At 29.4% G+C, this 26,223-nt stretch overlaps 2 protein-coding genes across 5 annotated transcripts in view; one reads left to right on the top strand and one right to left on the bottom strand.

Annotated features, from left to right (window-relative positions):
* LOC118201991 (intraflagellar transport protein 52 homolog) overlaps nucleotides 1-26,223 on the top strand; it is a 76,737-nt gene that overhangs the window by 46,430 nt on the left and 4,084 nt on the right. The gene's annotated exons all lie outside the window — the stretch shown is intronic.
* Nucleotides 4,436-26,223, bottom strand: part of LOC118201990 (protein trapped in endoderm-1-like) — a 205,860-nt gene continuing 184,072 nt past the window's right edge. For all 3 annotated transcript variants that reach the window (XM_085825787.1, XM_085825786.1, XM_035374143.2), the window contains one exon: nucleotides 4,436-10,626. In XM_085825787.1, the coding sequence (XP_085681913.1) occupies nucleotides 10,329-10,626 (298 nt within the window). In that variant the 3' untranslated portion in view covers nucleotides 4,436-10,328. The remainder of the gene's footprint in view (nucleotides 10,627-26,223) is intronic.

Here is a 26,223-nt window from a genome sequence, read left to right as displayed (position 1 = left end):
CAATCCATTTGGTTCCATGGATACTCATGGGACCAAAAAGCTTTGTCTCATGAGTATTCACTAATCAGGTGTTTAATTGCATTAGAATCAGTGAACATTGTCATAATTGATGCTGGCAGAATTTTTTCTGCTGCATGTAATTTCTTAGCACAATTAGCGATTTATAATGAAATATAAATCTATTTATAATAATCTTGAATTTTACTCACCATTTGTCTCTCGCATAATAACCCTCGAGGTTTTGTGCCATTTAAAAAATCAACCAACCAATCAACTATTTATAATGAATAATCATGAAATATAATAAGAAATATAAATAATTGTCAAATGTTTTCTTTTTAATTTATATGTTGTTGAACATTTTTGTAAATATCTATTTAACTTCATTGTTTATATGTAATAAGCATATGATATGTACACAATCTTAAATTAATTTGAAGCAAAATAAAATTTCCGAATAAATATATTTGGTTTCATAAAAACATAGAAAAATTCATTTAGTAACCTTCAGATTGATATAATTAGAAGTTATGATCATGGCCATTGTGCACATGCATTTTACCTTGTGTCTTATAAAACATTGAGAGTTTCATTTCTAATGTATATTTGAATATAAAAATGTAAACATTTATTGTGAATGACTTAAAAAAATTAAATAGAATATTTAACCAATGTAGCTAATTGTTATTAAAAAATTGAAATTAGTTTACTAAAACAGCATCTGGTATGGATCAGATAATACCTTCACCAACAGATTCTTGTTTAATAATAAGATAAACAAATGATGCATTGAATAAATAATACATATGAACTATTTAAACTAAATTTTGCACTTAATATTTGACCCTTATTTTTAAAGTATTTATTTTTATGTTCTACCTAAATATTTTAATGCTTTTTTATATAGTACAGAGAAAATAGTTTAAATGAATGGTAGTTTTAACTCCAAAATAAAATTTTCTAACATTAAAATTTTTTAATTACTTTCAATATGGGCTACATAATTAAAAACCCACATAAAATGAGAAATAAATCATCATTCTTTTTCACAACTGCAAAGTGACTTAAATAAATGCGTACATTTTCAATATTATTAGGTAAATTTTATATTTTAAATATGGTGATTGCTTTGAATTATATCAGTAAATGTATTTGAAAATCATAATGCTATAGCTTTGAAATTGGTTTTGCGTGACATTGCACATAATTTAATGTAATGAATTTGATTTATTTGAAACATTGTATTTAAGAAATTTATTGTAAATTCATGTGATTAACCAATGTTAAAAAATCCTAAGTTTAATGCTTTTAGCTTTGTGTCTTTTTTTTTTTTTTTAAAATATGTGTCATTGAAATAAATAGTTTGTTATTTATCTGCTTTAAAATAAGAATTTATATTAAAAAATGTTACTTTTTTAAATATTTGAATTTATATTTTTATGTATTAGAGTATATATTTAATTCTTATTGTGTAATTATAATTTTGGGGAGGGAGATTACAATGAAAAAGTCACAACAGTTAGGACATTTATAATGATTAAACAATTATTTCACAGCGTCTGTATGTAAGCTTAATGTAATGATGCAAGTTTTTGGTCAGTATTAAAATCTGCTTGAAATCTGTATTAGTATACTATTTTATAAGAAAATTTTCTATATTTTTTAGCTCTTTCTTTTACATGATGCATTTTATACCGAGATGTTAAATATACATTATTGTGTGTATGGAATTTTAGCAATGCCATGTATATTACATATCAACTGAATTTTTTTTTTTCTTTTTCTTGAAAATTGTAACACGTACTTAGTCTCAGAAACACTAATTGGTTATTTTTAGATGCTGAAAATACCATTGGAAAAGTACCATTGAAAGTACTTTTATTATAATTAATTTGAAAATCTAATACTGGATCTTTTCCATTATTAGACAACATGGTGGTAAAATCTTTCCTAAATATAAGAAATAATTCAGTTTAGTAAATTATTTTAACAAAGAAAGAACTAAAACAGAATGACAATTTAGAATCTTTTTGTGGATAATATGCTTACTTAATCATTTTTATTGATAGTATCCTTACTTAATGCTAGAGCACTTATAAGAGGGAAGAAAACGCATTTAATTTAAAGGTGGTCAGTAGGCAACACTATCAGTTGAAATATGTTTAAATGGGTTATTGTCTTTTTTCCAGCTTCTTCATTTGGATTCACTTCAGTACAACTCGAATTTGAGTTAGCACCGTAATGCTCTATTGGGACATGTATTTTTCTGTAGACAAATTTTTGAGGTGTATTGTTTTATAATGGAAAAGATTCCTACTATCTTCTATGTTTATTATTATTTTACATATTTGTTATTACATCAAATAATCATGATATGCTTTATATGTTAAATAAATGATTAATTTTAAAAGCAAGTGTTACTCACATGAAGTATTGGAATGTGCATAGCTTTAAAAATCTATTTATTATATAAAATAAAATTAATATTGCTTTACTTCATATGAATGTTAATCTTATACTACTTATTCAGTTGTATTAATATTTATGTTTCGAAATAAATAGTTGTTTTACCTATTCTGTAACTTAATACTTTTGTTGTTATACTAGTGAAAGTTTACTTTTGTCATTAAATATTTGATGTATGTAAAACACCTCTTATCATGCAAGTTAATTATTTTCACGAACCTTGACTCCCCTTTCAATGGCCGCAATATCTTCGCCTTCGGGAGGGTGCGTTCGCAACTTGATTTATTTATATACACAGTTGGTCTAAGGCATATGCAAAAGGAACTGGTTAAAATCCTAATGTGATTGTGTACCAGTATACCAGAGACTAGTATTAGGTTGTAATATACATTTGAGATTTTAAGTGCATCAGGTGCCTTTGTTTTCTTACATATCATGTGAAGTTGTTTTTGCACTAACTATACTTTTCTGACAAAATTATTATTTTTTAGACGAGAGTTAACTTTTATTATAATTAATTTTATGTATTTGAGATTATAAATGCAATATCTTGTTTGTCTGGTCAGTTATAAAGAACAAAATATTAAATTTTGGTATCAATAATAATGCAGTGTGTTTGAACAAAAAAATAGATCAGTGGGGGGTCAGTAAAATGGTTTATATAGTTAAAGAATTATTGGATATAAAATTAGAAGCATTGATATTGTTAAAAGAATACTAATACATGAGTTACACAGCAAAAAAAAAAAAAAAAAAGTTAATGATGGGAGTAATAGTATGTGTAAAGAGAAGTATTCCAAAATTTTGATTTATTTCTAAAGAGAATTTTGCAAAACTTAATTGTTATCTAAAATGTTTAAAATATTAGGAAGAGATATAATTTAATTAAAATATTTGAACTTAGTACTGCCAGTAATAAAACTATACTCTCTTGCATATTTTTCTAGAATAAATTTATATAAAACAGCGTATTCATGATTACTTATTGACTAAGATTACCATTTATTAATTAATATTATTATGATATAGCTTATTATTATTTAATAATATCTTATTATTACTTAATAAAATTGCTTATTAAGATTACGAAAGATACAGAATAGTTGTTCTGGTTATTTATGAAAATAGTACGGTTTTTTTTTTCTTTTGTGGGGAAAAGGTAGCTTGTTTTCAGATCATGTCATATTATTACTTGTGCATATTTTAAATTTTTTATTTCATTTTAATTCTTATTTAAGGTATTAAGTAACATATTGTAATAGATGATAATTAAGAAAATGAGTGTTACATGAAATCCACAAAATTTTAGATCAGCAGTATCAAACCTATGAGCCAATTTATGGAACTTGTGTCATATAACTAAAAAAAGAATGAAAGCGTGAGCACATAAGTAATTTGAGAACTCAATATATCTTTAAAGCCAAAAGCAGCTATAATAATAAATAATGTTTCAAAGAACATCATCATTTTAAATTAAACTGAAATTGTAACAGTTACTCATTTAAGGCAACAATTTAAATCATTATTGAACTTTGTCTACATAAAATAATGTAAACATGAAAAAAAAGTACATAACATTGTCTACCATTTTATTTTACCATATTTACCAGAAGTTTTTGACAATAGATTTTCAAGATTTCAGGAAATGCTAACTGCATTACAGTATATTTTCTGCACCACTCTCTTTTAAAATCAGAATTGTGTGGTAAATGAGTGTTAATAAATTTTTGGTGAGTATCTCTGGTTGTCTGAAATGGCATTTTGGCCATTACTGAGCTTTCTGGGATGGTATTTTGACCATGACTGGGCTGTGGCAGCCAGTTGTGCATTTACGGCTCCCTTGGGTGTTGTTTCAAGATTAGGGCACAAAGAAGCTGTACCTGCTTTTTTGACGATAAATACCTGCTATGCCTGGTCCTGCCGTGCTCTGCCTTTTTAACATCAAAACATGTAGAGTTAGAATCAGATATATATTCAAAGAAAATTTATTTTTTCAACTTTTATAAATTATCTATTCGTGAAAAAAATTTTGCAGTCCTTCACAATGTTCATGATGTTTATTTTTGAGATTATGTATATATGTGTATTTGTGAGCATTTATTTTCTGTAAAAAATGTAAATGCTGTCTTTAACATTTGCTTCCCATATTTATCAAACTAAATATATATGCACTATTTAAAATAAAGCAATATTATAATTTGTATATTTGTATAAATTGTTTTTCAATTGAAAAGTAAATATAATTTTATCAGAATGCAATGCTGATATAGATTATATTATGATTGTTGATAGATATTCAATCCCATATGCAGCCGCTGGAATATTTTTGATGTGCTGCTTTTTGGCATACCTGTATGAGGCAGTGAAATTTCCTAGACAGTCAAAAAAGTTGAATATCCATACCTGAGATTAAAGACAAATATCATTTAAAAAAATTGTATGAATACTCTAACTGCTAAATGCATGGTATGCCTAATGTAATCTGTGCATATTTCATTAACAGATTATGCAATTGTAATGCTTTTCAAAATATTCATTTTTAAGTCTTTCAGCTATTATAAAAGGCAAAATTATCTTATATGGCTTTTCATGCAAAATTCCTTTTGTCATCAAAGCAGAACTGTATTCACTGTTTTACTTTTTTTTTTTTTTTTTTTTTATATATATATATATATATATATATATGATGGAGAGGCAGAGGAATTTGACAAAATCTTAAGTAAAATGGCTATTGTATATTTCTAAGTATATATTTATACTTATATTTTAAAATATTAAATCACAGAGAAAGACATTCCTTGTTCTCAGATTTAAATATCTATTGCTTAGCTATATATTTTAAATTTTTTTGCAAATTCTGAAATTTTTATTAAATTGCAAATAAAACTTGTGTAAAACCATAGAACAAATTTAGAGGAGTTTGTTCACATTTTTTCAGAGATTGAATATTTATTTTGCTTATTCCATATTTTTCTTCATTAAAAAAGTTAGAACACAAATATTTTTTGCATGTGAATGAAATATTGAATAATTAAATAAACTATAATGAATTTCACAGCAATAATTAATTTAATTATTCCAAACAAAAGAATTAAATTTTTGAATGTATTACTTATTTATAAATTTTGTCATTTACACATGAATTCATTTTTGAGGAAAATTATAATAATAAAGTATTATTTTCAAGAAGTAACACTAAAAATTGGACAAAAACATTACAAATGTATTCAAATGTAAAGTATCTAATACAAATAATGAAAAAATAAAGACATAAATAAAATACATTATGAAATGTAAACATATATATATGTGCATGTATATTTTTACTTGGCATTTTCCAAACTCTTTTTTTTTTTGGGGGGGGGAGATTTTGTTGATAGTGGTTAAAACTTATTAAGAATACTAAACATATTTAAAAATATACTTTTAGGAGGAAAGAAATGAAGCTATTATAATGCTTTAAAATTTTGAACTGATAATAAATTGTGAAATACAGAAGAAAAATTATAACAATATTTTAATAAGAGAGGTAGTTAAAAAATGAATTTGCATTACATTGCTTTAGAAATGAGAATTCATTCCATAATATAAACTCTCCATTAAAGTAACTCATACAGTTCAGAAGGAGAGTCCATACAGTAAATCTAATAATGTTAATTTTAAAATGTGCTTTGATGGTGTAAGTTACGGTTTTACTTATTTACAATTTACAGTAGCTTAAATTGAGATTATATGTATTACCGGCAACGTATGAAACGCCGGGATTCTGTAGAATACCTAGGTATTTTATGGAATGGCTGACTTTTTCTGACAAAGTATGAAAAGCATTTATTAGACAAAGTATGAGAAGCATATTGTGTACTTATCGTAGACATATTTGCATATAATACTTGTGTAAAATTATTTTTTAGATGAGAGTTAACTTTTATTATAATTAATTTTATGTATTTGAGATTATAAATGCAATATCTTGTTTGTCTGGTCAGTTATAAAGAACAAAATATTAAATTTTGGTATCAATAATAATGCAGTGTGTTTGAACACAAAAATAGATCAGTGGGGGGTCAGTAAAATGGTTTATATAGTTAAAGAATTATTGGATATAAAATTAGAAGCATTGATATTGTTAAAAGAATACTAATACATGAGTTACACAGCAACAAAAAAAAAAAAAAAAAAAAAAGTTAATGATGGGAGTAATAGTATGTGTAAAGAGAAGTATTCCAAAATTTTGATTTATTTCTAAAGAGAATTTTGCAAAACTTAATTGTTATCTAAAATGTTTAAAATATTAGGAAGAGATATAATTTAATTAAAATATTTGAACTTAGTACTGCCAGTAATAAAACTATACTCTCTTGCATATTTTTCTAGAATAAATTTATATAAAACAGCGTATTCATGATTACTTATTGACTAAGATTACCATTTACTAATTAATATTATTATGATATAGCTTATTATTATTTAATAATATCTTATTATTACTTAATAAAATTGCTTATTAAGATTACGAAAGATACAGAATAGTTGTTCTGGTTATTTATGAAAATAGTACGTTTTTTTTTTCTTTTGTGGGGGAAAGGTAGCTTGTTTTCAGATCATGTCATATTATTACTTGTGCATATTTTAAATTTTTTATTTCATTTTAATTCTTATTTAAGATATTAAGTAACATATTGTAATAGGTGATAATTTAGAAAATGAGTGTTACATGAAATCCACAAAATTTTAGATCAGCAGTATCAAACCTATGAGCCAATTTATGGAACTTGTGTCATATAACTAAAAAAAAAATTGAAAGCGTGAGCACATAAGTAATTTTAGAACTCAATATATCTTCTATAGAACGGCAAATCAACAACAGGCAACGTATGATAAAAGATCATGATAAAGCTATTATTTAAAACACTTGCAGTTAAACTTTGGACAGTTCATCATAGCATCGTTGTTGCATGTCCATCCATGATGATTCCATCTTTGACACTACAAGACTCAAATTTTTGTTAAACAAATTCACGGATGAATATCGCGTGTTTTGATGCTTCAGAATGAAGTGTAAAATGCAAATAGCAAATTCTGAACTTAAGGTCTGCGTTAAAAGTTATAGTGTCACATGACATTTGAAATGAATTGGAGATGTAAGGATTCTGCAGTTTGTCATTTGGGGAATTGTGTGAAATGTTCAACGTTTCGTACACTTCCTGACAGTTTTTGGCGTTTTGTAAAATGCCTAGTAATATTGTAGAATACCGGCTTTCAAACGTTGCCGGTTACATATATATGTCTATATAATAATATGAAGCTGATTTCAGATTTAAAGCTGAGTGAAAAGCACGTGTTACATACTTTTTAATTATAATTTTAAAACACTTTATATTTAAAAAAAAAATTAAGATAGTGAACCATTGTAAAATGCACGAACACACTTGATGATTTTTGTATCCTGTAAGTTCCATTTGTAAATTTGGAGTTGAAAATCTGATAAGATAATGTTTCTGTAAACCTTTTTATTAAGTGGAGAATAAAGAGCACAAAAAAGTTATATGTTAGATGAATATACTAAATTTTTTTTTATGTAATCAATATTGAAATATTCTCTGAGGATAGATAACCATAGCAATGTTTAGTCATGATAGATTTTTTTAGGTGGGATTAAACTGACTTATGCCACAGATTGCTGAGGTGTAATACAAGGTGCCTGTAGGCCAATATTGGTATCATTCCGTATTACACCTCAGCAAACCATACTGGGCTATAAACCTATATGGCAGTTTTATAAAAGGTAAAGTGATCCTACAATAGCCCTGATTGGGGAACTGGTGAGAGGTTCATAGGGATTAGGGTCCCTATACTGCAAGACTGCAGTAAAAATTCAAGGCAGTGTGGTCAGCACTTTGATCAGACTGCTTTTATTCCCCAGACAGACATAATAGTGCTCATTGACTGAGTGGGATTTGGTGACTTGGGAATCGCTCATTGAGTGATTTCAGGGTCACTAAATCCCAGTTAAACACTGAATTTTGAAAATTTTGATCCATGCAGTTTTATCTCACCAGCTGTTTTAAAATTTCTGGAAGAAAAAATTTACTTTTACAAGTAATTAAAGTTTTGTTTTCTACATTAGATAATTTAGTATCTACAAAATTTTAAATTCATCATTTTATTTAAACGCATTGTAATTTCATCAGATTCAATTATGTAATACATTAGTAAAATTATTAGAAGTTTAACGATTGCTAGACATTTTGTGTAAATTTTATAGTTAAAGTTTGTGTGTGTATAGATATATATAAAAAGAGAGATGCATAAAAATGTTCGCATTGTTTAAAAATAGAATGTCTGAAAGTTTACGGAAGACATTTATCAAAGTGTTATTTTTAACAGTTTTGTTTTATGCTTAATAATCACTGTATTTTTTTAATTTTTAAAAACGCAAATAACAGCAGTCTAACATTTAAAAATTATGAATAGTTATATATCTTTAAGTTGAATTTTGTTTTTATGCTTTTAAATTTTTATATAACTATTACAATTATTAAATGGAAAATTGTATTTTAGAGTATTCATGGAAAATGGATTCATGGTTAATGTACTGTAGATTATTTTTATAAGGTATTCATAAAATCTAGGAATTCTGAGATCTGGGATTCTAAGGATATAAGATTTCTAAATTTTACGTAATTGAATTTTTTTTTTTTTTTATCCACCTTGGAGCTATTACTTGGAAGAAAATATCGAGATAATATAATAACTGTGGCTGAAGGCCAACTTAACACATGCAGTTCGTGAAATTCCGTATGTAATGTTGCGATGAGTAAACTTCAGTATACGTTTTTAACATGCACTATTTTTCGTATCAAGCAGCATGGTTAACAACTATAGCTCTTACTATAATAACTTATTACTAAAAGATGATTTCAGGAAATATTCCAACGATGGATAGTCCTAAAAAATACCAGCTGGTTCCTGTTGATAGAACATGCAGGAAGTGCAACGTATATAGTATAATATAAGCAAATATAACGGGAAGTTTTTGTTTTCTTCATTAATGAATATACCGTATAACTTGTTGCTACGTCATGGTAACAAATAAACAGGCATATTATATGCTTCTGAAAACAAATTTGGAAAATGCCATTTTGAGCAAATATATGATTTATTTTTTCATGCAGTTTAGGCAAAGTGTCATTTTCCGCTGCAAAAATAGCTAAACAAATTCAAGTACACATACATAAAAATATAAAAATAAATGAACGTAATGATTTTTCTCGTCATATGATATTGGTTTTGATTCTTCTGTGTGTCTGATCTGAAGCATATATAGTACACACAATTTAGAAAAAATATTTGTGATTTAATGAAACACGCGTCTTCGTTACGATAAGTTTTGAGTGATGGTAGCTGAATGTAGAATGCAACTAAACGTTCAACACATTTGATTGCGAAAATTCTTCTTTCTACTTCAGAGAAAGATTTTGTACATTGAACATTTTTGCCATGAAGAATATACTGTGAGAGGTATGTCTTCCACAATTTTGTGTCTGGAAGAAGTTTTACGTATTCTGAACTCGGCTCATCTATTCGCCCGAGGTAATATTCCACAGTCGAAAACATCCAGAGATTGCGTATTTTCCTAAAATAAATCCTTATTAAAAAAAAAAGCCATGCTCTTTGGTATAGCAGCCTAAGGCTGACATATAATCATGAACAGCTTTTACGCTTTATGAACAACAGAAAGTTAGATAAACAAAAAGCGTCGCATTCTCTCACTGAAGAGAACTATTTGTTCCTTTCATTTTCATCATTACTCTGTATTCTGGGTCTCATTTGTTCTCTTCTACTGAGGAACTTGACAGTATTTATACTTTATTTTCTTCATCCTTCTTTGCCTTATCGTTGTTAGGTTTCTGGGTTCCATTTGTTCCATTTGCAGTGGAATTAAAAACAAAAACTTCTGACATCAAGGTCTTGGAGTGGCTGGAGCCTGATCGCGTTGTGCTGGAGCTAGAATTAGGAGCTCCGAATCGCCTTTTACTGCCGCAAAAAAGGCGTAGATAGGCCTGCCTATATTGTCGATTCATAGCTGCGTATATGACAGGATTGATACATGACGACATCCAAGCCAGCACTGAAGCCATCACGTGTACACTTGGAGATCTGGAATTTAATGAAACATTTTGTTAAATAGATACTGTACAGAAAAGTTTCTATTATTTCTTTTTTATATTTTATCATACATATTGGTGAAGATATTTCGACTAATTTTAGCGAGCATATAAAACAATTAAAGAATTTCTAAAAATATTACGCAATATTATTTACTCTATATGATCAGAAGTATTAACCTGGAAGAATCAGAAGTATATGTAGTTCCATTGGCAGATATGAATTTCACAAAGTTAACTTTCTATGGAAAAAAGGTGGTAAGTATAGTTTAGATTAGGAAAGTATCAGGCTAAATATTCTTGTCATTAAAAGGAAAAAATCTGACGTATACACCACATGACTTCCCTTACGAAATATTAAATTTACGCATTTTTTCCTGTATTTCATTTAAACTTATTTCCTTGCATTTCATTAGAGATATATTAGTCATTCAATTAATTTAGTTCTCACTTCGCTGCAACGCAAAAGTGCATAAAACCTCAAAATATCTTTATTAAAAATTGAAAAATATAAAAAATCCAAACACAGTTCAAGCAATTTAAAAAAAAAAAAAAACAATTTTTACAATTAAAATTAGAGTTTCTATGCAAAAAACAAGCAATTCGGCAAGAAGAGAGATTTTTCGGTGCACAAAACTGAAAGTTTATTTTTTGCCCCATCCGGCAAAAAGACACAGAAGGTGCAGAAACAATTCATTATTGTGCTAAGTAATGTAAACAAATATGGCTGCTATGGTAAAAAAATTAGGCTTAGACGCACTTAAACAACTTTTAAATTGTTGACAATTCTACAACTTTTGCATGCAGATTAACTAATGGTATAAAAACCTTAATCAGAACATACGAACAACATAATTCAATCACTTTTAAAGAAAAAATGCACAATTTGCCAACATATAAGAATTAAAAAAAATAAATAAAATAAAATAAAATAAAAAAGAGCTTATACTTTTGGTGCGGCCGATTGCAACCAAAAAGGCAGGTGCACAGTAACTCGTTTTTGAGTTATGCGAGATACATACTGTACATAAGCATATGTAGGTACGTACGTACACGTACTGACGTCACGAAAAAATCGCTTCTGCATCCATTTTAAATCATTTTTGCAACCCATTTTGGGAAAAAGTGTCCTTTATTTTGTTCTTACGTACAGATGTGACGCAAAAACGTTGTTAAATTGAATTCGAAAGCGATCAAAATGGATATTTTCGCTGAAATAATGATACCCAAAAATTTTTGCGATGGCAATACTTCCTTTACTTCATACAAAGAAGTAAAATTGGAGCAAATGTTAATTGAAAAGATTTTTATTGTTGCTTAAAAACTACGTGATACAAAACCAAAATACATATAGTTCCTATGCCGTTTTAAAATTTTTTTATGTTAAAGATGCTTTAGTTTCTTCTTCACTATCGCTGCCTTGAATGTCGTTGGTGTTATAAGACTATCCAATTCTTCATTCGTTGTTTCTCGATCAATTGTTTGACTTCTTTTTACGTATCTGAAAATCGTTAGCCGCCAATTGCTTTTGCAGTTTGTAGGATTTCTTTGCTTTCATTTTCAATCATTGTTGATAAATTTTGGGTAGAATTGATGTCAACAAATATTCACTATTCATAAATGAACGTTGAACCGCATATGAATAAAACTCTTAACTTTGGACAAATGAAATGCAAATAATTAAGATAAGACGAATGTGCGAAATCGCTTTCCGCTAATCCGCCTTCGGCAAGGGTTTACTATAATAAGTACAAAACTTTTAGCCTATAAATGTGTGTCTTATAATAGTTAGCAATCATGTATAAAACTTGTAATGATCCAGTGACTGGGATGAACACTGCATAATATATAAGTACTAACAAATTATTTAAATTATATCTAGCATTCATTATTATTAAGTGAATTCATAAGTATCTTTTTGAGGAATTTAATATTTTAATCTAACGCACTTAATGTAAGTTTTGGCAGATCCAGCATTAATGATTAGGGCAGTAATGTTACTATAAGAGAAAATAACGGCTAAATTCACAGGATGAACGTGAAATTTCATAGTATACGTTTTACGCTAACAATACCACGAAAATTTTTCTGCTCAGAAGTTATATTAACAATTAAAAAAAATCTGATGTAGACAGCAAATGATCCTACCTACTAGCAAATGATCCGTGTACGACCTATTAAATTATACACAATATTTGCTGCACCTCATTTAAACTTATTTCCTCGAATTTCATTAGAGAAAGACTTTTTTATTCAATCAGTTCATTTCTCATTCCACGGTAAGGCAAAAATGCATAAAAATTAAAATATCTTCAAGACACAGAATAGTTACGAAATACAGTTAAAAAATTGTAATTAAAATTTATATTTTACGTAAAACCAAGCAATTCGGCCAACGGGTAGAAAGATAAAATTTTCGATGAGCCAAAATTTAGTTAACGTTTGGACCCACTGGGCAGAAAAAAAAGAAGTTGGTTCACCAACTGACTTAATTCACTACACTACTGAGAGTTTCATGTGTAAACAAGTGGTGGTTTTGCTAGGCTTAACTCTACTTACATTTTTAAATCGTTGATTCTACAACTATTCGGAACGTAAGAACAATATAATTCTGTCACTTTTAAAGCAAAAAATGCACTGTTTACCTACATATATGAATAAAGAGTTTACCGAGAGTAAGTGAGTAGGTATATGCGTTTGATAAGGCCGATTGAAATAACAAAAGGAAGGTGTGCAACTAGATGTTATAGTCGTCTCATATACAAAATTTCAACGTTCTACGGCTTTGCGAGATAGGTACGTACGTATAGAATTCATGAAAAAATCCCTTCGGAATACCTTTTAAATCCATTTTACTGTCAGTTTTAGGAGAAAATATCCTCTATTCTGTCCGTACATAGAAACGTTACACACACACACACACACACAGAGAGAAAAAAAAAAAAAGAAAAAAAAAAAAAACGAGGGGTTTCAGATTTTAAATTACTTCCAAAGTGGCGTTTTTTTAACATTTTGTGTGTTACCTTTATTTATTAAATATCTCCGTCTAGGTACTCAAACTGTAAACTTCAGTTCAACAACAATATCGCAAATTAATTTTAAAAATGAGCATATTTTTAGAATTTCCCATACAGTCTCGCGCGCTGGAGATAAGAATGTTCCCCCCCCCGTAAAGTGTCGCCATTGCTCGCTTTGAAATCCTTGAGTTTGTTAATCAAAAATTCGTTAAAGTTTTACAAAATATGAAATCGATAATAAAACAAATTCCAAATTTCAAATTTGGTCTTCCACATGCCTATGTTCTATGGAAGATTACGTTATTCAAATTTTGATGGCTCTAGGTACAGTTGTTTCACCACAATGCGAGAAACCCATTTACATTTATGCAAATTTTTCATTTAATTTCTTTAAATATAAGACAGGGCGATAATATATGGTGGCAACGATTTCAAAAGCCTTTTAAAGTTTTCGACGCAAAATGGCAAAACGAAATTAATAGTGCTTCAGGGCAAATTGCATCTTTGGACTAAAAAAAGTTGGTAGACGATAATTCGTAACCACCAGGATTTAGCAATTGCGTGTTCTAATCCCCAGTCGTCTTTTAAAAGGGGGAGTATACAACGCATTTCCTCTCTCCTTTTCTCATGCTTTCGTGGTGTAATTGGAAGCATTCTTGACAAGTATTTGAGACTTCGAATTCCGGCGATGCGCATTGCAGTATAGAAATGGGTAACTTAATCTTTTATTAGCGGCCGCTGCTGATTTTAAAATTACTTTAAAATACGTATAATTTGATTAAAATAGGTATTTATTGTTAAAAATGTATGTCGGAGCACAATATCTACTTTGTTAGTTCTCGGCAGCTTTCTAAATGAAACTTCGTTTTGTTCTCGGCCGTTTTTTGTTTTGAGTATTTATAATGTATTTTTAATAAAATCTTCGTTGGTTCTCGGCAGCTTTTTTACGAGTATTTTTAAAGCTACTTATTTAAAAATATGTTAGTTCTTTGCAGCTTTTTATTATGAGTATTTTCTGTGTATTTTGGGTAATTATTTTGATTCGAAAAAAGCTGATTTAATACGCTTTGAAGCCGCCCTTAATTTAGGCATTAAATACTGACCAAATAAAAATAATTTTTCATTTTGAAAAATGTCTCTTGTATTGCTTAGGGTTCCTCTTGATGCATTATGATTGTAATTAGTTCGTTTGACCTTTTTATTTATTTATTTATTTTTTTAATATTTTTTTTTCAGGTTTTCTTTTGCCATATTTTTTTTTCTTATTTTAAATTTGTGTTTCTACTTTTTCTACTTTATTTTTAAACTTTTTTTATATTATTTTTTTAGTTCTAGGGTTGCAAATACATGTAGGGAAAAAGTCTGAACTTTTAAGAGCAACTGAAAGGTTGTTTTAAAGTGAAGATTTGATACGAGTATAGCGGTTTTGAATCTCAAATGATTCAGAGGAATGAAATATGTATTCGGAACTCATTAAACAACTTGGTTTAAGGCTTCAAAAGGCTTTTCCCTTGACAAGTTCTGTTTGAAGCGTTAAACAGAGGAGATTACTTAAATTAATACATTATTTTTGTTTATTGTTCTATTTTGTATTATTTTCAATTTTGTATACGCATTTGAAGTTTAATTTTACTAGTACTCCTTTTGGGTTACGACTTTCAGTGAGAAAGAATTGGTTAGGGTTTTCATAGGAAAGAAATTTTAATCTATCATTCAAGTTCCGACTTTACGTTTTCATTTTATTAGTCTAAAGGAGCTTTGTCCCTGAAGGATTATTATTTTCGTTTTGCGATTTTGCGTTGGTTCACTATAAATGTCCGTTTCACTTTTCAAACTGTTGCCACCAAATGTTAGAGTCCTGCATTATATTTGAAGAAATTAAATAATGAAAAATCTGCATAAATGTATTTATATTTCTCGCATTGTGATAAAACAACGGTACATAGAGCCATCGAATTTTGAATGACGTAATCCTCCTACGAATATGAGCATGTGGAAGACCAAATTTGAAATTTGGAATTTGTTTTATTATCTATTTCATATTTTGTAAAACTTTAACGAATTTTTGATTAACAAACTCAAGGATTTCAAAGCGAGCAATGGCAACACTTTACGGGGGGGGGGGGAAACATTCTTATCTCCAGCGCGCGAGACTGTATGGGAAATTCTAAAAATATGCTCATTTTAAAATTATTTTGCGACATTCCTATTGAATTGAATTTTATGGTTTATGTGCAAAGAACATGATATTTAATAAATAAAGGCAACACACAAAATGTTAAAAAACGCCCTTTTGGACGTAATTTAAAATCTGAAACCTTTCAGATTTTTTTTTTTTTTTTTTTTTAAATTTTATCATTTTCGATCTAGCAGCATTGGGGCAGATTCGTATCTTTGCTTTTTTAATAAACTTTATTTTAATAATTCTTTTTGAACTTTCTTTTTGAACTTGAGTCTTTCAATTTATATTTATAGTTAAAGAATATAATTACTAATTATTACATTTAATGGACCAAAGTATCACGTGGAGTTCATGAGCTCGCGTGCCTTTTATTTCTTTTAAGATATCCAAACTGTGGGGGCTTAAACATCAAGTAAGTAAATAATATATTCCTATTTTTTAACTCCAGAGAACGTTTTACTTTCGTTTGACATATGGTTTAAATTGATAAAATATACAATAAAATTTTCATTAAATGCCAGTTTTAATATAAGTCAGTTTATCTTCTAAATCATTTCAGTACATCTTCAAATAAGCCAGCAAGCGGTTATATTACGGCTTTTAATTCCGAAGTGTGAGTAAATGTCCACCACAGATCATGACCAATTTATCCGAGGATATGCTCGAGTAATACTTGAACACAACAAAATCGGATAAAAAAGGGTGAAAGACGAACCCTGGAGTTTTGTTGAAATTTTCAAGACAGATTAGATGAAGAAGGGAAACGGTTCTGTGCCTTAATGATGGCGCGATAAAGGTAATGAGAAGAACAAGGTAAGCGGATTTACAGACGAGCTCAAAAAACAGAAGCCAACTCGAGTAAAAAAAATGTCATGGCCGAAGAGGATGTTCGCACGAATGACTCCGGTTTACCAAAGCGCGGCTAATATTCTAAGCTATAACATGTTAGAAGCCTTTCTTTAAAGCTTACATATAGAATATGTTGACCGGTGAACCAGGTATTTATCGGAGCGGAGGAAAAGGTGCGGCATGTTTTCTAAAATAAGACTCCCAATACATAAAATTTTCATTCATAAGCAATGGGGAGGAAATGGTTGAAATATTGTGGTAATCTGGATGTTATACTATATTTTTAATAATCCGTTCATACAGAATATCTAAAGCAGACCTGGGCCCTTCTGAAGTGCTCTGAGTCAAAGTTATCATAAACTTTGGAAAATAGGATTCATGTGCTTTCTTTAAATCCATTCCATTCCAAAATTAAGGTACAGAATCTTAACTGAATGTTCACCCAGTAGTTACACCGTTTACGTCATTAAGGCCATAACAAGACCAACTAAAACATCTGTCTGCTAAGTAAACTATCTACTGTTGAATAAAATTAAAGAGCATTGTTATTTTAATAATTTTCATAGGGAAACCTGGTATGGTAATTCCAGAACGTTACATAGCATCAGTAAGACTAAATTTCGAAAACAGATTGCGAAATGAAAATGATTGCAACTGGCGCATAAGTAATATAGCATTACAGAAAGAAACTTCGAAATAAAAATTTGAGAATATGATAAATAGAGATAAATTAAAGATATCTTTACTTGGAATCATTGGCTTTTATGCATTCAATTAAAATAAATTTTAAAAAAATTTTAAATAAATAGATAAGTAAAAATCTGAAAGGTTTCATATTTTAAATTGCGTCCAAAGAAGTTTTTTTTTTTTTTTTTTTTTTTAACATTTTGTCTGTCACCTTTATTTATTAAATATCACGTTCTTCGCACTTAAACCAAAAAATTCAGTTCAAGAGCAATATCGCAAAATAGTTTTAAATTGAGCATTATTTTTAGAATTTCCGATACAGAGTCTCGCGCGCTGGAGATAAAAATGTTTTTTCTGTACAACGTTGCCATTGCTCGCTTTAAGATCCTTGAGTTTGTTAATAAAAAATTCGTTAAAGTTTTATAAAATATGAAATCGATAATAAAACAAATTCCAAATTTCAAATTTAGTCTTCCACATGCTCATATTCGCAGTAGGATTAAGTCATTCAAAATTCGATGGCTCTAGGTACCGTTGTTTTATCACAATGCAAGAAATATGCATACATTTATGCAAATTTTTCATTATTTAATTTCTTCAAATATAATGGAGGACTCGAACATTTGGTGGTGTTTGAAAAGTGAAACGGACATTTATAGTGAACCAATGCAAAATCGCAAATCGAAAACAATAGCCCTTCAGGGACAAAGCTCTTTTGGACTAATGATTATTTTCCCTTAGAATTTATTATATTTGTTTGTGACTCTAGGAGCATTCTAGTGTTTCATTGGAATGAAAGTATGTTTGAAAGCTAATTATAGTTTGAATGTCCCGAACAGTCTGGAGTTTATTGGAAGCAATAGTCCGGAGCAACATGGGAGGCCAATTAACTCTTAGTATAAAATGTGAACGAGATGAGTCGTACATAATTCAAATCCAAGTTTCTTACCGTTGCCAACTGAACAAGAATCTTTGCATTCCTTTCGGAGTTAACCCTAATCATGCCGAATTCCTATTTTTTCTTCACAGGAATGTTACTCTTCCTTTTCTATGGAATAAAAATAGGTTCTTGTTTATTGCCATCTCATGCTGCTTTCGTAATGACAACCTGTATCCCTACTCCCAAATTCTCAGTGCTCTGTAAAAGAAATAATTTCTTTTGGGCAGCTATAAAACTTGCTGATTATTTCTACATTCTCTGTTGTATTTATTTAGTTTGTTATATGTAGTTTCCTAATTCGTGTGTAATTTAATAGTTAAACAGATATTTAAATTTATGTTACAATTTTTCTTTTTTAATCAATTATGCATGATTTTCTTTCTTGTGGTAATTTTTTTTCGTTTTGCTATAAATTTATCAGAACAAAGGCGTAAATTCCTCTTTCTTATTCTATTCATTCACATACTTATGATATTGATAATACTGTATTTTTCTTCTGTTTATGTTCCATTCGTAATTTCATGTAGTATTAATACTTTATGTTTCTTACAGAACATTTCCGCGATTAACGAATAAGGAGAAAAATGATTTGTATTATGATTTAATGGTCAACTTAGTTCAAATATTATACATTCTATAAAAAAAATTTTCGCATGAAAAGAGAGAGAATTCCCGAGTTTATTCTCTTATTCCCGTTGTTGATGAGTGTTAATCTGTACTAGTCGTCACAGTTTTCGTAGGGGTTTGACAATGTCTGCTTAAGAATTCAATTCTTTTTCACCAAAACTAATTCTTCCTAAAATACGCGGTTATGACCAAAGGTACCGAAGATTTAAAATTGAGGTATTTTTCTACTTACATAAATAAAACTGATTCACAGTACCATTGTAACTTAATGTTCGATAATAGCGTTTAGTAAAATTTATTTAGCTACATATGGATGAATAACCACAGAAGTCGGTGCAACATATCTTGCCTTTTTTACACGATTAGTGTAGTTTTAACCGATTTCTTAAAGATGGCGTAATTGTGGCACAATGGATCAGATCATTAAATAATGGTAGCTCGAGCCAGTTTCAAGATCCTAGTGAAAAGGCTGGCTGCAGGGGGCATTTTTCCCGTTTTCTCCTAGGTAATGTAAATACAGTGAGAGAAGGAAAATAAAATAAATACGATGAAAAAAAGAAGTAAATTACAAATAGAGATGCCTTAGAAATTCTTCCACGAAGGCATCTTTCTTCTTAGGCATATCACCCTTGTGTGTTTTGCTATATTCAACTAAAGCAAAGCAAGTATCACCGATCAGGATTATTTTGCACAAAAATTTAAGCTTTTTCAATAAAACGGCAAAAATTTTCTGTTCATTTATTTTAATTTTTACAACCACTTGCTTTTTTTTTTAATTTTATTTTTAAAAAGCACACTCTTATCCTAAATTAACCTTTTAATTTTTTTATTAATTACTGTTTTTTGATGTTTAAATATCGTCTTAACATTCAGAACACATTGCGTTAATAAATGATCTAAATTAGAGTTTCTTCTTTTATGCAAAATTATATTTAGCATTAGACAAAAAGAAGCAGCTTTTCATTTTAAACTTCTTAAAAACGAAGCATTTAATTATCTGAATAAATGAAAATTCGAATACAAATAAAACGAAATAATAATGATAATAATAAAAGAGCTAGGTAATATCTAGTAATGCAAAAAGCAAAATTTTGCTGCAGACTGTTTGAAGCAAAATTAAAAAGAAATTACTTAACTATTAAAACGTTATTTTAACTAGAACTTTTGTAATATATCATTCATTTATGAGGTTCATGAAGAAATCATCATTATGGTGTTTCTCAGTATTAAAGCACATAAAAATATAAATAAAAGTTTTAAAAGAAAAACGATTTTAAGGATTTGAGGAAAACTTCTAATACTTTAAGTTAATAGTAGCAAAATCATACATATTTCACTCGAAAATTCTAGAATTTGAAAGAATTTTCTAGCTTTACTTGTCGGAATTGGCTCAATGTCGTGAACAATATGCTTTTCATTTTATCTTATAATTAATCAGTACGTCTTCCTAGTTATTCCTTTGATTTTCCATACCTTTTCTATATATAATTAATTCATTGGTATATTCTGCTTTAATTATTTCGCTTCATTAGAGAAGATCAGATATTTATTGGTCTTCTTTCTTACAATTGATCGGTAATAATTAGTTGCCCTTGTTTCATTCTGAAAATATATTTTCTTGGTTGGCCTGACTCATCGAAGTTCCTATTATCCTACTGTTAGAGACTTTGTACGAAATGCTTTTCATATCATCTTCATCCAACTCGTAATCAATAAAAGTTCTTCCTTTCTTTTGCATAACTACTTCTTACTTGATATTTAATTTTCTGCCGGTTCTAAAGAAATAAAGCTATCTGAATTTTTTTTTTTTTTTTTTACTTTAAAACAATCAACAAGGTATTTTCCGAAGTTGTTTCAAATTTCAACTAGATTGGTGATTAAATGACATTTCATCAGTGAAATTTTAATTGAAAAATCGATATCCTAAGTGTGCTATATTTATTGTTTTAAACAGCTTCGAAGTTGTAGACATAAGACAATGTTAACCCACTTGGCAATTTAATTTAAACTATGAGAAGAAAGTTTCGTAGAACTTAAATTCTGGACAACTGCCAATGGAAAACAAAGAAAAAAAACGTCTACTCACATGCTATTAGAACAATATCATATCACTTACGATATCTGTAGCTGTTTGACTAACTATTGATTTTGATTTTATCAAAAATGCTTTCAAATGTACTAAACGAAGAGGGACTTAGAACTGTTAAAAAGTAACTCCTAATTGTACAAATTAGCTATGGTGGATATAAATATAAAGCGTTCGTTTTTGAAGCTATCACATAAAAAATTTCAAGGCATTTGAATTTACTTCACGAAGAAGTACCGGACGAAGAAGTACCGTAAACGAAGAAGTACCGGAGCCGAGCTCCGGTGGGCTCCGGCGTAATTTAAGCTCTGTTAAGGAGAAAAGGAAGACTTTTGGACCGCCTTTTGGGGTTGATATCCCTCAAGATAGGGATGGAGCTGTACAGTTAGTGCGATAGAACTATGCCTGTATAACTTATGGTGAAATTCTGGTGTCTCACTAGCTTATACCTCTATTTGGGTTCGAACCTAAGCGAACGAGCTAGCTGCATGGCTGGTTCTTTTTGTAGTATTGCCGTGTGTATGTGAATAGGAACCAGTTTCTTTTAGAAAGTCTCCACCAAGGGCATCCTTTTTCCTAGGCCTATAGCTCTATAGCTCTTTGCATGTTCAAAATAATCAGCATTACAATAAGAAAACGATAAACAACAAAAAGAACATTTTTTACTTAAAATTACTTTTGGATTCTTTATGTTATCACAAATAAAGAATTGGGTCAACACGAATAAAGGCTGCAGAAGAAAACCGAATTAAAAATTAGTTTAAAAATGAACAGTGTATGTATAAAAAAGCGAACATTCGAATTCAACAATCAGCCACTTGTACATTCAAAATTGTTTCTAAAAGCTATTTGTTTTAACTGAAAAAAAAATTTAATGAGTAGTTTTTTGAATGGGAAAGATTTCGCAAATTAAAACAGTTGTAAAATCAGGCATGTAAAGATTTCGTGAATAATAAGTAACTTTTTTACTCAGTTTGTTTACTTATTTTAATGTTAAGGAAGAACTTCTGTGAGGAAGCACCATTTAAAAAAATCAGCTGTTATCTTTCCCGTTATCTTTTTCTCAAAACAATTTTTTTCCATTCTCCTTCTCCTTACCATTGCAAATGAAAACCACACACACACACAACAGCTGCTTCTGAGGTCTTCTCATATAAGCGCCACTTCCTAGTTTTGCACGAAAGCCAGAGATGTTAAATAATTGGTGGAGAGCTTCTGCCAACACTTTTTTCTATTTTGTGGGTAACCGAATGTCAACAGTATATCCGGTACTTTTTAGAAAAATGATATGGACTATTTCATGTGATATATCACTGATAATTTAATTATTCTGTTTTTTTATGTGAGAATTTTCGGACAAGTATTGCCCTGATGTTTTGCAACTAATGTAATGCAGCTGCGAAACCGCATCCGCTCAGAGAATTATTTGGATAACTGAATAATTATGTGTGATATCTTCTTGCTTACGATGCTTCTGTTTTGGTAAATAAGCATAGCAATGAACACTCCAATATATTTTAACAAAAATGCATTCAAGTTAGTCACATCTTTTAGTGATTTAAAGATCTAAATGTTTTAATGAAAATAAATAAGATGACATAACTATATTTAGAATCATATTAATTCTATTAAATATAATCATGAAAAAAATAATGACGCTGTGGGAAAAAAACTACTAGCGTTCAACAGTTTTATACGCACGGCCACTGACATTAATATTAAATAAAGTCTGCACCCTTGGGCAAAGAGTTTATTAGATTTTAGATTTTAGCATTTTAGTTTACTGTATAATTTACTATACATATATGTCGTTTATTTTATTATGCCGTTTAACATATTCAGTTAGAGCAAGCAGTTTTACAAACATGCAAAGGAATGAAGACAATTTTTCCCATCCACCTTAAATTTCCCAACGGCCATGAGATTCTTGAGAGTCAGAACAGAAATATATGAAATATTTAAATCTTTTTGTGAAGTACTCAATGTATATAATTTGGTAAATATGTGCTTGTATAACTTATTTAAAAATGTTCATTTTTATAGCAAATATATTTCCTAAAAATTGTACATCGTATAAAAACTAAAATTGCTCACAAAATCATTAAAATATGATAAAAGTTGCAGAATATGACAGTAGCTCCTAAAATACGTGTACAATATACAAAGCTGTTTGTCTGTTCTCATTCCTTTATATAACGGCTAAAGTCACTCATTATGGCAAAACACACGGTGTCTGCCGAAAACGACGTGGCAAAAATATTGCGGACGAAAAAGTAGAGAAAATAACGAAAGGAGAAAACATCGCAGTTCTAAGACATCGTAGTAGAAAATAAAACGGTTTAAAAATTTTGCAGCTTTAAAACATTGCCGTAAAAAAATCATCACGTTATATCATCATCGCAGGCATATGATTTCAGACTTTAAAAGTTTTGTACATGAAGATGTTAATAACACTTAAAGAAGACGAATAAATTGAAATAAAACTTAATTTTTACTGGAAGAATGTCAGATTAACAAACAAACAACGACAAAAAAAAAAAAAAAAAAAAAAAAAAAAAAAAAAGGGAATAAGTTTAGAATTTGATAATAAATTCAACAATTTTGGTACAGGTTACCTCATGCCATTCCTTCTTTCATCTTCATTTTTCAAATCACTCTGATGTTATATTTTTTCGATTACATCTTTCTAAAACACTTAAGTTACCTTTATTATCTAACTACGTAAGTTTAAAATTTTGTTAACTATGCTATATGTACCATTTATTTTCGGTTTCTAAATGTTTAAGTTTTTTTTTTTTTTTTTTTCTTCTTTTGCTTTTCAGTAAAAATTTATTAGTTAATTCAAAAATATGAACTATAGAGGTTAAAAATATTCCTTATTCCTTCTTGCATTCCCAAGTCAGTACGCGAACATGCATTTAAAACTTTTAATATCTTAAAGCACGTGCATGCGATGTAGGTGATTTATTTTTTTACCCCGATATTTTCTAACACGATATTTAAAAATTCTTAAGTTTTTGAATCGTTTTATTTTCTATGACTATACTATGTTTTATACTACTTTGTTTTAGATGCGGTGTTTTCTCCTACGATGTCTTGTAGGACGATGTTTACTTCGCGACGTTTTCGTTTGAGATGTGTTCGCCTGTAATTAACCCGCGAGCACACGCACCGATCCGACGAACACGAGAACACGCACCGGGTATGTCATACCCAAATAAAAAATTGTAATTAAAATTTGTCAAAAAAATTTATCGTTTTTTTAAAAGAAATATAAAACCAAGTTAATACTTAATTTTAGACAAAATAGGAAACAATAAAGAGAGGAAAAATTATTTACTTACAATTTTTTTAACATTGTTTACAAAATGAGGTCATATGTTCCATACATATACTTTTGCTACAATTTTCACCAATGAATCTAGTCTTTCTGTCTTTTTTCTTGGGGCACTCTGTACACCTCTTGTAAGTCATTTTAGGTTTTTTGGGGGGACAGTTCATTGTTAACATGTTCATCAGTGGTCAGTGTTTGGCAAGAATCAAGAACCACAGATGCTCGCCGTCGTTCATTTTTAACATTTTCTATTAGGTGCATCCCTAAGGCTTTGAGAAAAGCACTCATTCCGTTCACGAGTGAAATTTTCTCGTATTGAATCAATATAAATATTTGTATTCTCAACTACATGTTTTAACATATCTTCATCGATAAGCAATAACAAGGAATCTAAAGGTGTTGAGAAATCTTTAGAATACTTTGTATTTCCAGGGAGTTTAGTTATAATATTTTTGGCGCCAATTCTAACATTAGTCCGGAATTTATTTTTGTTCCATTTTTTCCAACATAAAAACTCATTGCTACATTCTAGAGTTTCATTTTCTGTTTCTGTATCTGAATCACTACTCTCTATGGGTGAATCATGATTACTATTATAGTCTTCGTCATCAACATCTTCCTCTTCTTCACTAAATGAATCCTCATCAGAAGAAACTGTTTCAAGGAGATTTCTCAATCTTTTCATCTCTTCATCGTAAGGAATATACGGCGCCATGCTTACAACTCAAGAAAAACCTATACTAAAAGCTTGAAAACGAGAAGTGCGAAGTGACTCACTGAGAAAACGCGAGTACACGCACGGGTATGACATGCCCGAATAATGCTGTTCCTAAAAAAACCATTGCACTTGCCACCTCAGGAATTTCTCCCATTTAAGTATGTGACCTTGAACTCAGCTACACCAAGTTTCGTCCTTTTATGAAATAATGGGCGAGAGAAATATACGAAAAGAAAAATGCACATGGGTATGACATACCCGCCGTGTGTGCTCGGGGATTAAACACATTACTAGGCACCACCTAATGAAAAATTTCACGTTAACCAATCCGTACAGTCGATTTAAGATATCTTACACAAGCGATTTTCTAGTGCTGTTTGAGTAGAATTATTTATAAGTTTCCAGTTCTTGCAGTATTTAAGAAAATTGACAAAAGAACCAAATGAAATTCGAAATTGTGAATATCTAAGTTTGTAACCCTTAATTTATGACACGCACAGATCCCGCATTTCCATGCCTTAAAGAGCAATTAAGGAATAAGAAATCAAGAAATGTTGCCGATCATTTTTGTTTCACTTGCTTTACAAAACAAACAAAGATCTGAGACAATTGTAGCTTTCTCCTCTTAAGTGTTTGTGTGGCGTAAGATGATAACTTGGAATAAAAACTTAACAATAATCACTTTTAGTGAAACATAAAACGGAATGCAGTTTAGAAACCTTGAGAATGGCTTAGGCTAAAACTGCCATAGGAAACAGATGGGTAAATTGAATCACATCAAAAGACAAGGCCGCCTTTGTTAGCTAACAATCAGTTGGCTTCATCAGTTGGTTGAAGGAAAAAGCTGATAGATGGGACAATTTCACTATACACTTGATACTTTGGTAATATTAAAAAGGATCAGTGAACTTAGTCTGACAAAAAGCCCATAAAAAACATGAGTCCTCAATATTTCACTTTGATTTTTCTTATGCATATAGTGATAGGGGAAAAATAAAATATATATATATATATAATCGAAAAAGAAAATGTAAAGCGAACTGGTAATTAGACAAAAGACCTATATATATATAATTACAAGAATACACAAAGAAATATCAATTGAGTTACATTATAAAGATTTATTGATTAGAATGCGATGTTTCTAAC

Source organism: Stegodyphus dumicola, chromosome 10, assembly GCF_044657685.1.
Source record: "Stegodyphus dumicola isolate Sdum_Otavi_A_Nest chromosome 10, ASM4465768v1".
NCBI lineage: Eukaryota > Metazoa > Arthropoda > Arachnida > Araneae > Eresidae > Stegodyphus > Stegodyphus dumicola.
The sequence above is the reverse complement of the archived record's forward strand: the minus strand, read 5'-3'. Positions and strand labels throughout refer to the sequence as shown.